The sequence below is a fragment of the Leucopleurus acutus genome (genome assembly GCF_964270905.1).
Source record: "Leucopleurus acutus genome assembly, chromosome: 5".
Taxonomy (NCBI): Eukaryota; Metazoa; Chordata; class Mammalia; order Artiodactyla; family Delphinidae; genus Leucopleurus; species Leucopleurus acutus.
The window spans coordinates 75,143,268-75,158,913 of NC_139147.1; the positions used below are offsets into that span (position 1 = coordinate 75,143,268).

Genomic DNA, 15,646 nt, shown 5'->3' on the forward strand with positions numbered 1-15,646 from the left:
CATGCCTCTATCTCGCTTTGTCACAGCTTACCCTTCCCCTTCGACATATCCTAAAGTCCATTCTCTAGTAGCTCTGTGTCATTATTCCTGTCTTAACCCTAGGTTCTTCATGACATTTTTTTCTTAAATTCCATATATAAGTGTTAGCATACGGTATTTGTCTTTTCTCTTTCTGATTTACTTCACTCTGTATGACAGACTCTAGGTCTATCCACCTGATTACAAATAGCTCAATTTTGTTTCTTTTTATGGCTGAGTAATATTCCATTGTATATATGTGCCACATCTTCTTTATCCATTCATCCGATGATGGACACTTAGGTTGTTTCCATCTCTGGGCGATTGTAAATAGAGCTGCAATGAACATTTTGGTACATGACTCTTTTTGAATTATGGTTTTCTCAGGGTATATGCCCAGTAGTGGGATTGCTGGGTCATATGGTAGTTCTATTTGTAGTTTTTTAAGGGACCTCCATACCATACTCCACAGTGGCTGTATCAATTTACATTCCCACCAACAGTGCAAGAGGGTTCCCTTTTCTCCACACCCTCTCCAGCATTTATTGTTTCTAGATTTTCTGATGATGGCCATTCTGACTGGTGTGAGATGATATCTCATTGTAGTTTTGATTTTCATTTCTCTAATGATTAATGAAGTTGAGCATTCTTTCATGTGTTTGTCAGCAGTCTGTATATCTTCTTTGGAGAAATGTCTATTTAGGTCTTCTGCCCAGTTTTGGATTGGGTTGTTTGTTTTTTTGTTATTAAGCTGCATGAGCTGCTTATAAATTTTGGAGATTAATCCTTTGTCAGTTGCTTCATTTGCAAATATTTTCTTCCATTCTGAGGGTTGTCTTTTGGTCTTGTTTATGGTTTCCTTTGCTGTGCAAAAGCTTTGAAGTTTCATTAGGTCCCATTTGTGTATTTTTGTTTTTATTTCCATTTCTCTAGGAGGTGGGTCAAAAAGGATCTTGCTGTGATTTATATCATAGAGTGTTCTGCCTATGTTTTCCTCTAAGAGATTGATAGTTTCTGGCCTTACACTTAGGTTTTTAATCCATTTTGAGCTTATTTTTGTGTATGGTGTTAGGGAGTGATCTAATCTCATACTTTTACATGTAGCTGTCCAGTTTCCCCAGCACCACTTATTGAAGAGGCTGTCCTTTCTCCACTGTACTTCCTGCCTCCTTTATCAAAGATAAGGTGACCATATGTGCATGGGTTTATCTCTGGGCTTTCTATCCTGTTCCATTTATCTATATTTCTGTTTTTGTGCCAGTACCATACTGCCTTGATTACTGTAGCTTTGTAGTATAGTTTGAAGTCAGGGATCCTGATTCCTACAGCTCCATTTCTCGTTCTCAAGATTGCTTTGGCTATTCGGGGCCTTTTGTGTTTCCATACAAATTGTGAATTTTTTTGTTCTAGTTCTGTGAAAAATACCAGTGGTAGTTTGATAGGGATTGCATTGACTCTATAGATTGCTTTGGGGAGTAGAGTCATTCTCACAATGTTGATTCTTCCAATCCAAGATCATGGTATATCTCTCCATCTATTTGTATCATCTTTAATTTCTTTCATCAGTGTCTTATAATTTTCTGCATACAGGTCTTTTGTCTCCTTAGGTAGGTTTATTCCTAGATATTTTATTCTTTTTGTTGCAGTGGTAAATGGGAGTGTTTTCTTGATTTCACTTTCAGATTTTTCATCATTAGTGTATAGGAATGCCAGAGATTTCTGTGCATTAATTTTGTACCCTACTACTTTACCAAATTCATTGATTAGCTCTAGTAGTTTTCTGGTAGCATCTTTAGGATTCTCCATGTATAGTATCATGTCATCTGCAGACAGTGACAGCTTTACTTCTTCTTTTCCGATTTGAATTCCTTTTATTTCCTTTTCTTCTCTGATTGCTGTGGCTAAAACTTCCAAAACTATGTTGAATAAGAGTGGTGAGAGTGGGCAACCTTGTCTTGTTCCTGATCTTAGTGGAAATATTTTCAGTTTTTCACCATTGAGGATGATGCTGGCTGTGGGTTTGTCATATATGGCCTTTATTATGTTGAGGAAAGTTCCCCCTTTGCCTACTTTCTGCAGGGTTTTTATCATAAATGGGTGTTGAATTTTGTCGAAAACTTTCTCTGTATCTATTGAGAATATCATATGGTTTTTCTCCTTCAATTTGTTAATATGGTTTATCACATTGATTGTTTTGCGTATACTGAAGAATCCTTGCATTCCTGGGATAAAGCCCACTTGATCATGGTGTATGATCCTTTTAATGTGCTGTTGGATTCTGTTTGCTAGTATTTTGTTGCGGATTTTTGCATTTATGTTCATCAGTGATATTGGCCTGTAGTTTTCTTTCTTTGTGACGTCCTTGTCTGGTTTTGGTATCAAGGTGATCCTGGCCTCGTAGAATGAGTTTGGGAGTGTTCCTCCCTCTGCTATATTTTGGAAGAGTTTGGGAAGGATAGGTGTTAGCCCTTCTCTAAATGTTTCATAGAATTCGCCTGTGAAGCCATCTGGTCCTGGGCTTTTGTTTGTTGGAAGATTTTTAATCACAGTTTCAATTTCAGTGCTTGTGATTGGTCTGTTCATATTTTCTATTTCTTCCTGATTCAGTCTTGGCAGGTTGTGCATTTCTAAGAATTTGTTCATTTCTTCTGGGTTGTCCATTTTTTTGGCATAGAGTTGCTTGTAGTAATCTCTCATGATCTTTTGTATTTCTGCAGTGTCAGTTGTTACTTCTCCTTTTGCATTTCTAATTCTATTGATTTGAGTCTTCTCCCTTTTTTTCTTGATGAGTCTGGCAAATGGTTTATCAATTTTGTTTATCTCCTCAAAGAACCAGCTTTTAGTTTTATTCATCTCTGCTATCGTTTGCTTCATTTCTTTTTCATTTATTTCTGATCTGATTTTTATGATTTCTTTCCTTCTGCTAACTTTGGGGTTTGTTTGTTCTTCTTTCTCTAATTGCTTTACGTGCAAGGTTAGGTTGTTTATTCGAGATGTTTCCTGTTTCTTAAGGTAGGATTGTATTGCTATAAACTTCCCTCTTAGAACTGCTTTTTCTGCATTCCATAGATTTTGGGTCATCGTGTCTCCATTGTCATTTGTTTCTAGGTATTTTTTTATTTTGTCTTCGATTTCTTCAGTGGTCACTTCTTTATTAAGTAGTGTATTGTTTAGCCTCCATGTGTTTGTAGTTTTTACAGATCCTTTCCTGTAATTGATATCTAGTCTCATAGCATTGTGGTCGGAAAAGATACTTGATATGATTTCAATTTCCTTAAATTTACCAAGGCTTGACTTGTGACCCAAGATATGATCTATCCTGGAGAATGTTCCATGAGCACTTGAGAAGAGTGTGTATTCTGTTGTTTTTGGATGGAATGTCCTATAAATATCAATTAAGTCCATCTTGTTTAATGTACCATTTCAAGCTTGTGTTTCCTTATTTATTTTCATTTTGGGTGATCTGTCCATTGGTGAAAGTGGGGTGTTAAAGTCCCCTACTATGAATGTGTTACTGTTGATTTCCCCTTTTATGGCTCTTAGTATTTGCCTTATGTATTGAGGTGCTCCTATGTTGGGTGCATCAGTATTTACAATTGTTATATCTTCTTCTTGGATCAATCCCTTGATCATTATGTAGTGTCCTTCTTTGTCTCTTCTAATAGTCTTTAGTTTGAAGTCTATTTTGTCTGATATGAGAATTGTTACTCCAGCTTTCTTTTGATTTCCATTTGCATGAAATATCTTTTTCCATCCCCTCACTTTCAGTCTGTATGTGTCTCTAGGTCTGAAGTGGGTCTCTTGTAGACAGCAAATATATGGGTCTTGTTTTTGTATCCATTCAGCCAATCTTTGTCTTTTGGTTGGAGCATTTAGTCCATTTACATTTAAGGTGATTATCGATATGTATGTTCCTATTCCCATTTTCCTAATTGTTTTGGGTTCGTTATTGTAGGTCTTTTCCTTCTCTCGTGTTTCTTGCCTAGAGAAGTTCCTTTAGCAGTTGTTGTAAAGCTGGTTTGGTGGTGCTGAACTCTCTCAGCTTTTGCTTGTCTGTAAAGGTTTTAATTTCTCCATCAAATCTGAATGAGATCCTTGCTGGGTAGAGTAATCTTGGTTGCAGGTTTTTCTCCTTTATCACTTCAAATACGTCCTGCCAGTCCCTTGTGGCTTGCAGTTTCTGCTGAAATATCAGCTGTTAACCTTATGGGGAGTCCCTTGTGTGTTATTTGTTGTTTTTCCCTTGCTGCTTTTAATATGTTTTCTTTGTATTTAATTTTTGACAGTTTGACTCATATGTGTCTTGGTGTATTTATCCTTGGATTTATCCTGTATGGGACTCACTGTGCTTCCTGGACTTGATTAACTATTTCCTTTCCCATATTAGGGAAGTTTTCAACTCTAATCTCTTCAGATATTTTCTCAGTCACTTTATTTTTCTCTTCTTCTTCTGGAACGCCTATAATTTGAATGTTGGTGCATTTAATGTTGTCCCAGAGGTCTCTGAGAGTGTCCTCAGTTCTTTTCATTCTTTTTTCTTTATTCTGCTCTGCAGTAGTTATTTCCACTATTTTATCTTCCAGTTCACTTATCCGTTCTTCTGCCTCAGTTATTCTGCTATTGATCCCATCTAGAGTATTTTTAATTTCATTTATTGTGTTGTTCATTGTTGTTTGTTTCATCTTTTGTTCTTCTAGGTCCTTGTTAAATGTTTCTTGCATTTTGTCCATTCTATTTCCAAGATTTTGGATCATCTTTACTATCATTATTCTGAATTCTTTTTCAGGTAGACTGCCTATTTGCTCTTCATTTGTTAGGTCTGGTGGGTTTTTCTCTTGCTCCTTCATCTGCTGTGTGTTTTTCTGTCTTCCCTTTTGCTTATCTTACTGTGTTTGGGGTCTCCTTTTTGCACGCTGCAGGTTCGTAGTTCCCATTGTTTTTGGTGTCTGTCCCCAGTGGCTAAGGTTGGTTCAGTGGGTTGTGTAGGCTTCGTAGAGGAGGGGACTGGTGCCTGTGTTCTGGTGGATGAGGCTGGATCTTGTCTTTTTGGTGGGCAGGTCCACGTCTGGTGGTGTGTTTTGGGGTGTCTGTGGACTTATTATGATTTTAGGCAGCCTCTCTGCTAATGGGTGGGTTTGTGTTCCTGTCTTGTTAGTTGTTTGGCATAGGGTGTCCAGCAATGTAGCTTGCTGGTCGTTGAGTGAAGCTGGGTGCTGGTGTTGAATTGGAGATCTCTGCGAGATTTTTGCTGTTTGATACTATGTGGAGCTGGGAGGTCTCTTGTGGACCAGTGTCCTGAAGTTGGCTCTTCCACCTCAGAGGCACAGCACTGACTCCTGGCTGCAGCACCAAGAGCCTTTCATTCACACGGCTCAGAATAAAAGGGAGAAAAAGTAGAAAGAAAGAATTAGTAGAAGTAGAAAGAAAGAAAGAAAGAAAGGAGGGAAGGGAGGGAGGGAGGGAGGAAGGAAGGAGGGAAGGAAGGAATAAAAGGAAGAAAGAAGATAAAGTAAAATAAAATAAGATAAAATATAATAAAGTTATTAAAATAAAAAAATAATTATTAAGAAAAAAAATTAAAAAAAACAACAACAAGAAAAAGGACAGATAGAACCCTAGGACAAATGGTGGAAGCAAAGCTATACAGACAAAATCTCACACAGAAGCATACACATACACACTCACAAAAAGAGGTAAAGGGGAAAAAATCATAAATCTTGGTCTCAAAGTCCACCTCCTCAATTTGGGATGATTCGTTGTCAAAGCAGGGAAGGAAGGAAGGAAGGAAAGAAAGAAAGAAGATAAAGTAAAATAAAATAATTTAAATAAAAAATAATTATTAAAAAACAAAAAACAAAACAGACAAAAAACACGGACAGATAGAACCCTAGGACAAATGGTGGAAGCAAAGCTATACAGACAAAATCTCACACAGAAGCATACACATACACACTCACAGAAAGAGGAAAAGGGGAAAAAATCATAAATCTTGCTCTCAAAGTCCACCTCCTCAATTTGGGATGATTCGTTGTCTATTCATGTATCCCACAGATGCAGGGTACATCAGGTTGATTGTGGAGCTTTAATCCGCTGCTTCTGAGGCTGCTGGGAGAGATTTCCCTTTCTCTTCTTTGTTCTCACAGGTCTCGGGGCTCAGCTTTGGATTTGGCCCCGCCTCTGCGTGTAGGTCGCTGGAGGGCGTCTGTTCTTCGCTCAGACAGGACGGGGTTAAAGGAGCCGCTGATGCGGGGGCTCTGGCTCACTCAGGCCGAGGGGAGGGAGGGGCACGGAGTGCGGGGCGGGCCTGCGGCGGCAGAGGCCGGTGTGACGTTGCACCAGCCTGAGGCGCGCCGTGCGTTCTCCCGGGGGGAGTTGTCCCTGGATCCCGGGACCCTGGCAGTGGCGGGCTGCACAGGCTCCCCGGAAGGGGGGTGTGGATAGTGACCTGTGCTCGCACACAGGCTTCTTGGTGGCGGCAGCAGCAGCCTTAGCGTCTCATGCCCGTCTCTGGGGTCTGCGCTTTTAGCCGCGGCTCGCGCCTGTTTCTGGAGCTCCTTTAAGCAGCGCTCTTAATCCCCTCTCCTCGCGCACCAGGAAACAAAGAGGGAAGAAAAAGTCTCTTGCCTCTTCAGCAGGTCCAGACTTTTCCCCGGATACACTGCCAGGCTAGCCGTGGTGCACTAACCCCTTCAGGCTGTGTTCACGCCGCCAGCCCCAGTCCTCTCCCAGCGCTCCGACGGAAGCCCGAGCCTCAGCTCGCAGCCCCGCCCGCCCCGGCGGGTGAGCAGACAAGCCTCTCGGGCTGGTGAGTGCCAGTCGGCCCTGATCCTCTGTGCGGGAATCTCTCCGCTTTTCCCTCCGCACCCCTGTTGCAGTGCTCTCCTCGCGGCCCCGAAGCTTTGCGCCTCCGCCAGCCGCAGCCTCCGCCCGCGAAGGGGCTTCCTAGTGTGTGGAAACGTTTCCTCCTTCACAGCTCCTTCCCACTGGTGCAGGTCCCGCCCCTTTCCTTTTGTCTCTGTTTATTCTTTTTTCTTTTGCCCTACCCAGGTACGTGTGGGGGGGTGGGTTTCTTGTCTTTTGGGAGGTCTGAGGTCTTCTGCCAGCGTTCAGTAGGTGTTCTGTAGGAGTTGTTCCATGTGTAGATGTATTTCTGGTGTATCTGTGGGGAGGAAGGTGATCTCCGTGTCTTACTCTTCCGCCATCTTCCCGGAAGCCCCCCGGCAGGAGGATTCTTAACCACTGCGCCACCAGGGAAATCCTATAATTACTTTAAATTCCTGTTTTCTTAGCTGGAAATGGAAGGTCATCATTCCTGCTTTACTTTGATAATGAACATGAAGACACTTTGGAAACTACACAGAGCTCTCATTGCATAGCCTGTAAAAGAATGCACATTGACAGGGAGGTTTGTGCTTATAGAACTGGCATAACTTCGTTATATTATATGAGGAGCTAGATTGAATGGCAAGATAAGCAACCTTTTAAATATAATATTTTAAAAAGATGAAAAAATGGCCTGATGGGGAGGGCGGGTAGAAGTTGATCTGTTCCAAAGTGTAGGAATATAATAAAAGCATGTGGGAAAAGACAGTGGGATGGACTCAGACAGGTGTCTGGAATTTAGAATTGGGACCTTGCTTGGTATGAAACCAACAAAGCATTGTTTCTAGCGTGGTGAGGGGACAGAGCATCTCAGGCTTGGCATCTGGGGAGCAATAGCTTGAGTGTGGGACAGAAGAATATTTATGTCAGGATAGACATTCTACTTTGCAAAATGATTCAAGAGCTTGTATTTCTGAGGCAAGGTAAGCATTTTATCAAAGGCATGCCAGATGTGGACACTACCTAAGGAAGCCGTTTGACACCTGCGTGCCTGCTAATAAGAGAAAGGGACTTAGTAACTACACATGAAAGCAGCTTTCCGTCAAGGATCACAGAAACTTTTCTGATAATATATCTTTACCAAGTGAGACAGAGAAGTCGGTGGATTTAAAGATGCATGTTCCAGCTCCCTTATTATCCTAACAGGCAATTCTAACAAAAGCAGAACTATTGATACTAATTCTTAGCTCTAAATGCCAGTAAACCCAGGGGTCGAATTTCAGGTCTATGTTAGGGGAAATAGTAAAATCGTAGCAGCAGCAGTAAATGTTTACATAGCACTTATACACAGTAACACACAGCAGCCCTGGGACGGGGGTACTATCAGCACGCCCATTTTATAGATGACAAACTGAGGAATAAAGAGGTTAACTAACTTGTTCAAGGTCACAGCCAGTAAGGGGCACACTAGGCTTTGAACTCAAAGTGTTTTGGTCCAGAGAATGTGCTTTTAACTCGGACCCTCTCCTTCCTCTCAACTGTAGCCATTATAACCGGTATAAAGTACACCTATGACTTTGTAGGATATAGCTGTGGGACCTAGGCCATAAGCTTCAGGTGTGGTTTTCCATTCTGTCCCAGGCTTTCCTTGGAAGGAAGAAGTTTGTCCAGATTATACATTTATTAGAGGTCTGTCTCTTATCTTTTTGTTATTTGTACCCTCATGGCACATAGCAGCTGCTCAATAGTTGAAATAAACTAAATTGTCTCTGCGGTGTTTTCCCCTTGATGTAAAATTCTTTTTGTTATTAAACAAGAGAGGAGGCTAGGAAGGCATAGCTCCCTGTACTGCAAACCCTTAAAGGCAAGCTGGGATTTAGTTGTTCATCCTCTTTTGGTCAAACACTTTCACCAAATCCTGACTCCAAACTCAAGGCCTTTTCTAGCCCCTCTTGCCCATGGTGGTTCCCTGGTTCCAGCCAAGGGAATCATTCATTGCTGCCGTCACCCAGTCCTTCTGTCACATGGCTCATGATCACGTCTGTGGGTTGAATTCAAGACCTGAAGGCTGACAGATCTGGGTTTGAATCAGGGCAGCAGAACTTGCCAGCTGTGTGGCCTTGGACAAGTCATTACATTCAGCCTTTCTGAGCTAAGCCTCATCATTTATGGACTGAGGGTCATATTACCCTATTCAGGAGATGCTTGAGAGACTGAAACCATATAGCATATCATGTAGTATAGTGTTTGGCATGGGGTAGCCACGTGCTGAAATTGTAGAAACTGAATTTCCCAGTTAGATTACAACTTCTTGGAGGTCTGGGATCATGTTTAAGGAAGGATCTTTGTCAGGGATCCTTCTTCACTTCCTCAACCCCTCACTCTGTCCTCCCCTTACCTTCCTCAGCTTCTTCACTCTCTGCCCCTCCCACCAGTTTCATCACCAAAATTCCAATTTGTTCATTTGTCGTTTGTTGTGCTTAATCAATGTTTGGGGTCATTTTGGTTCTGTCCCAGGAGATATTTGGCTACCGGACTCAGAGCTGCCGGAAAACCCTCTGCCTTGCTGGATCTATCTTCTCCTTTGGGATCCTCCCCTTGGTGTTTTACTGGAGACCCGCTTGGCACGTGTGGGCAAATTGCATCCCGTGCTCCTTGCAAGAAGCAGACGTCGTGTTGCTGAGGACAACAGTAAGTGTGTACCTGGTTCTGTACCTGGTGGCCCTTTTTCCTGGACACCTTGTTATGGGATGGTTGTGGGGAGATGAACACAAGGCAGGCGGCAGCTGGATGTCCAGCCTCAGGCTCCATCACAGCCTTACATTTACTTACCAAGAAATCAATAATTTGTGTATGATTGGATTTCATTAAGAAGACCTAATTCATAGGGTATTCCTTTTTTTTTTTTTTTTTTTTTTGAGGTACGCGGGCCTCTCACTGTTGTGGCCTCTCCCGTTGCGGAGCACAGGCTCCGGACGCGCAGGCTCAGCGGCCATGGCTCACGGGCCCAGCCGCTCCGCGGCATGTGGGATCTTCCCGGACCGGGGCACGAACCCGTGTCCCCTGCATCGGTAGGCGGACTCTCAACCACTGCGCCACCAGGGAAGCCCGGGTATTCCTTTTAAATTGTGATTTTTAGTGAATGTCGGAATAGGGAATAACCATGTTAACAGCTAAAAATAATAGTGTGAAGTAGTTATGTCAGGCTATAGGTTATAACGTTCATACTCATCCTTCTCCCCACCCCCATCCTGACATATCAATGCCTATCCCAGCTCCCCTCCCCTGGGGTATCCCTGGGGGAAGGGAAGGTGGGGAGGAGGTGGGAAGTACCCCTCTGAGGAGGATCCTGTCTTCCCCTGCTCCTCTGAGAGAGCCATGGTTATTGATAGGAGTCTGTTGCATCCTGTAGATATGCTAGGGTTTAAAAGTGTGGCCATCTTGTCCCTGAGTAGATTGCCGCTTTCTGCTAATACAAGGTCCTGGTGTTAGGGGAGTTCCCCTGTATTGGCTCTGATAATACTTCCTTCTAGCACTCATTACACTTAGGCGAAGTGCCTTGTTCCTGCTGGACTGTTAGCTCCACAAAAGAAGGGACTATCTCTAACTTGTTAACTGCATCCCTAGTTCCGGCACATGGTAGGGATTCCATACATATGTGGTGGCTGACAGGCTAAAGTGGACATTCCTCTTGATAGAAGTCAAAGTGCAGTCTCACAGAGGACCCTTTTCGGGCTGACTTTTACTGAGTGCGTCTAACAATGCGTCAGCCCAAATGACCCAGAATGACAACCAAATTCTTGATAAATCAAACTCTGCTAGGCTGTTAGCTTCTTTTTTTATGTAGCAACCTCTCTAGATAAACATTCTATTCATTTCAGTGAGAGAAGAGGATAGCAGCAAGTCTTATAACTGGCCCCCAATTTTTTTTTACACATTTCACTCTGAGTTGGAGCTAGACCTCAATGAAACTGGCAGTTGGATGAAGTTTGTCTTTGTTGACCTGCCCTCCCTGGGCTCAGCCCCATCCCTTATTTCTGGCTCCTGGTCACTTCAAGAGCCACCCATTCTATGTCCCGGCTTAGCGGACACGTGGACCATATTACAGATGAGAGCTGAGGCAGCTCCACCCAAGTTCAACTATAATTTAACTCAAGATTCTTGGAGAATAGCCTTCAAGACATTAAGAAGGCAAGATGATAGTGGAGTCAGAGCATCTCATATTGATGATGTTGGGCTGGGAGCCCTGCTCCACTGATGCCTCAAACCATACTTCATGAAGGCTCACAGAATATGCATGAGAGAAGAGTGCCTGGCGCTCACCAAGGAAGATCTCGTCATTTGATTGGGGGAGGAAATGGGGTCTGGAGAGGGTGCATATTTTAGCCACACTCCTTGATGAGTTAGGGGCCTCACCAGGAAGAAGTACCATATATCCCAGTTCGTAGTTCAGGGTTGTCCCCACACAACTGCACGTAGATCCCAAACACCAACCAGCATTAGAATCATCTGGAGGGCTTATGAACAGATTGCCGGGCCCCCCTCCCAGGGCTTCTAATTCTTTAGATTTGGATTGGGGCTCCAGAGTTTGCATTTTTAACAAGGTCTCAGATGATGCTAATGCTTCTGGTAAGGGACCATACTTTGAGCAAAACTGCTGCAGATAGTCACCACTCCCACTGGCGAGCTTACTTGGTCCTTGGGAGAGGAACAGGGGCCTGGACATTTGCTTTATGGCTCAGCCAATATATATTTATATGGTCTCAAAGGGACTGATCCAGATTTAGCAAAGTATTGTAAGTGGTCCTGCTGTATACAGCCCTAGTGTCTTGCTGGAGCAGGGGTAGAGAGAGGTTTATTTTCTGGGGCTCAGGGTAGGGATGTAAGGACTTATGGAAGACCACATCTTTGGGATACTTTCATAGTTCAACCCATTCCATGTGAACTTAAGGACCTATGAAATTCTTATTTTTTGTCATGAAAGGAGGATTTGGAAAAGTACTTCACTCTACCCTGCAGGTGCTTTCATTTTGCCCAGCTAGTTCTCAGGGGGCAATGCTTTTGTTGCAGCAGAAACAACCTCAGAAACAGAAAAGCTTTCTGTCTTTCAGAATGTATCACCAGACTCTTCAGATCTGAGAGCATGTGGTTGGCTGAGCTATAAGCTCCGAGGTTGCTGGCAGAGTCAAGGCACAGAGAGGAGCAAGAGGAAATGAACAAGGAAATGGCAAGGAAGGGAGCAAAATGAAAGAAAAGGAGAGGGAAATAGGTAAAAGAAAAATAAAGAGGGAGAAAAGAGAAAGATCTAGTAAGATACAAGCTACTATGTATGACATAAACTACTATGATATGCAACAAGCATGTATTATACAGCACAGGTAATTATAGCCATTATCTTGTGATGACTTTTAATGGAGTATAATCTGTAAAAATACTGAATCACTATGCTGTACATCTGAAGCTAATATAATATTGTAAATGGACTATACTTCAATAATAGAACCTAAAATTTACAAAGAAAGAAAAGAAGATCTGGTAAGAGTGAAAGAAATAAAAAAAATATCAACCAACACGGAGCTGGTCCATTATGGAATTCGGAGTCAAAAGTTTTGACTTCTAGTCCCAGCACCTTAGGTACACGACACCTTAGGTTTGTTACTTAACGTTTCAGGACCTCAGTTTCTCTATCTGTAAAATGGGCCTAGTAAAAGCACTTGTTCTTTCTTGGGTTGGTGTGAGGATGAAGTGAGATTACATATGTAAAAACCATTTACAAACTGTAAAATGCATCATCAAAGACAATTTTGATCGTGCATGTGTTTTTGATATAGCAACTTCACAAGCTTGACGTACGAAAGCGCTTCCTATAGCCTCGATGCACCCATGTATAACGGCCCTGCTCATCTGGACGCTGTGTCCTTCCCTTATTATCCAGGAGGCCTGGCACTTCCTTCCAGGACAGGAGACATGGGGAAGATGCCCTATAACTAGAAATCCCCAACACTCATATGTGCTCAAGCAGGTCCCCTCTCCTAGTTGCATGTGATCAGCTTTGAACTGGACATACAGCAGAAAGATTCAAAAAGGCATCGGTGCCTCAGGGAGCTGCATTCCATCACCCTGCCCCTTTCTTTGGCTCTTTGAAAGTGTATTAAGCCTTTCTCCCATTACACTGCCCTCTGCAACTAATCAGAGCTATTGAAACCAGCTTCAATCTTGTCTTTTTCATCTTGATTTCAACCTTAATTTTTAATTACCTGTGCCTCATTTTAAATGGATTTGCTATGCCAGAGACTCTCCAAATAAATGAGGTGCTAAATTAGTCTTTATGTAATTAGATAAGAACCCGATTATTTCAAACACTTTTACTACGTGAGCCTTAGATAAAAATAAGCTTTGAGAGTCAATAGATTAAAAGTCTGCTGTAAGGTTATTTGCATTAAAATGATACCTTAAGAAAGATATTATTTGAATTATATTATAATAGCTGTTCAGTAAAGATTTCCCAGTAAGAAAGACTGGATGACTCTTACCTGAAAATGTGTTGCATATCTGTTTTTCATGTTATTAAAAAATCAGTACTTGGTATTTATCATCAGTCTTACACTGGTAAGATTACAGATCATTATCCCAGATACTGATTAGGTAGTCATTTTTTAACATTAAAAAAATAGTAACGTGATGTGTACTGACTGAAAATCTTCAGCACCTAGTTTATTTTCTGTTCCCCTCCTCTTATTAAGCACCTCTAAGAGTGAGATTTTTCCAAAAGATAAGAGTAATTACATTTCTATTTTATAATTTAAAAGTGGCATTTTATTCATTATTCATCTACTTCTGAATTTTAACCAATATCTGTGGCGATGCCACATTTCTATGCAAATAACATGATTTATATTCATTGGTGTTTTGAATTCAGATGCTCCTGATGATTTTCATAGTTTTTATCTTTATTATAATTACATATACATTTTTCCTTCACTGTCACTGTATGTCACATGTTGCCAAAGACTCACAATGTTCAGAGAAGAACTTTGTGATGATTGGCTATTCGGCCTGACTCTGGGCATTTCACTTCAATGTTTTAGTGGGGAACATTTCCCCTTCAGTTTCACCAAAAGATGTCAGTGGTAGGGGCTTTAGTTTAAAAACTTAGAAATCCCCAAAATCAGCCATGCAAATGGCATCTTGGGTCCACCAGCCCACCAGGATGCTCATCAGATACCAGCATTTGTGTTCATGTTTCCTGGATCCCTTACTTCCTCCCCTCCCTCCTCTTCTGCAGCCTGGTCTCTCCAAGCCCAGGCTCCACACATTGGCACCACTTTCTAAGGGAATCAGACAGTTTGTTTTGTCTATGCTTTTACTCATAAAATTTCTTCTGATATTCCCTATCTCCCCCATTCATTCATTAACTTATTCATTCAGCAAGTATTTATTGAGTACCAGTCAAGTACCAGACGTTGTTATAGGCACTGGGAATACAGCTATGAACAAAACAGATGGAAATCCTTGCAGAGGGACATTCTGGAGAGGGCTCAACTGATAGACACTTGTACACACTCATACACACATTCTCTATACAGTAAATATAGACAGTAGGTGTTCTATCTCTGCTTATTAAAACCTACTCATTCTTCAGCCATATACCACCTTTTCTATTAAATCTTAGTTGATCCATTCTCTGTCCCAATACCAGAGGGAATTAATTGCCTGTCCTTCCTTCTCTCCTAGCTCTGTATTTGTTAGCTCTGACTGCTGTAGTGCTTTCTGCAGTCTGCCTTCTATTAAAATGCTATTTGCTCTACATTTTATAAAACAGCATCTCATTGATTATATTATTTAATTCTCATAACAACCATAGGAAATGGCATTATCATTTTTATTTTACTGATGAGGATACAGAGAGGACAATAACTTTGCAACCTAGTAAATGTCAGCCAGGATTTCCCTCTCCCTTCCTCCTTCCTTCATAAATTTGATGAGCACAGGTTGTATGCCAGCCACAGTGCTATCTCATGGACAGCGCAGGGGGCAGGGAGTATAACAGTAAAATCAGGGTTCTTGACTCCACGGAATCAACTACACAAATAAATGCAAAAATCCAACTGTTATAAGTGGTACTTAGGAAAGCTTTGTGGTTATTGTAAGATTATAGACCAGGGATTTCATCAAGTCAAGAAAACCAGGAAAGGCTTTCCTGAGCCATCAGGATGATTAGAGAACAGATGTGTGGACACAGCGGGGAGGTGGGGGGAGTTGGGGGGGTGTGGGCAGGGAGGGGGTGTGGGATGAATTGGGAAATTGGGATTGACGTATGTGCACTGCCATGTGTAAAAGAGATAGCTAGTGGGAACCTGCTGTATAGCCCAGGGAGCTCAGCTTGGTGCTCTGTGGTGACCTAGGTGGGTGGAAGGGGGGAAGTGGGGTGGGAGGGAGGTCCAAGAGGGAGGGGATATATGTATACACATAGCTGATTCACTTTATTGTACAGCAGAAAGTAATGCAACATTATAAAGCAACTAGACCCCAATATAAAAAAAAAAAAAGGTGATGGTGGCTGGTGGGGAGGAGCATATGGGGAATGGTCCAGGTAAAGGGGGTAGTGGGGACAAAGAACTTGAACCTATCTTTTGACTCTCTAAGCCCAGCGCTTTCCCCCACTATACTACATTCCTTTTTTTTTTTTTTTTTTCGCCGTACGTGGGCCTCTCACTGTTGTGGCCTCTCCCGTTGCGGAGCACAGGCTCCGGACGCGCAGGCTCAGCGGCCATGGCTCACGGGCCCAGCCGCTCCGCGGCATGTG

The 15,646-nt window shown here is 42.3% G+C and overlaps 1 protein-coding gene across 1 annotated transcript in view; it reads left to right on the top strand.

Moving 5' to 3' along the window:
• The window catches only part of ATP13A4 (ATPase 13A4), a 144,018-nt gene that overhangs the window by 39,029 nt on the left and 89,343 nt on the right, over window positions 1-15,646 (top strand). Inside the window, exon 2 of the mRNA XM_082839399.1 lies at window positions 9,358-9,531. Coding sequence (XP_082695525.1) covers window positions 9,358-9,531 — 174 coding nt within the window. The remainder of the gene's footprint in view (window positions 1-9,357; window positions 9,532-15,646) is intronic.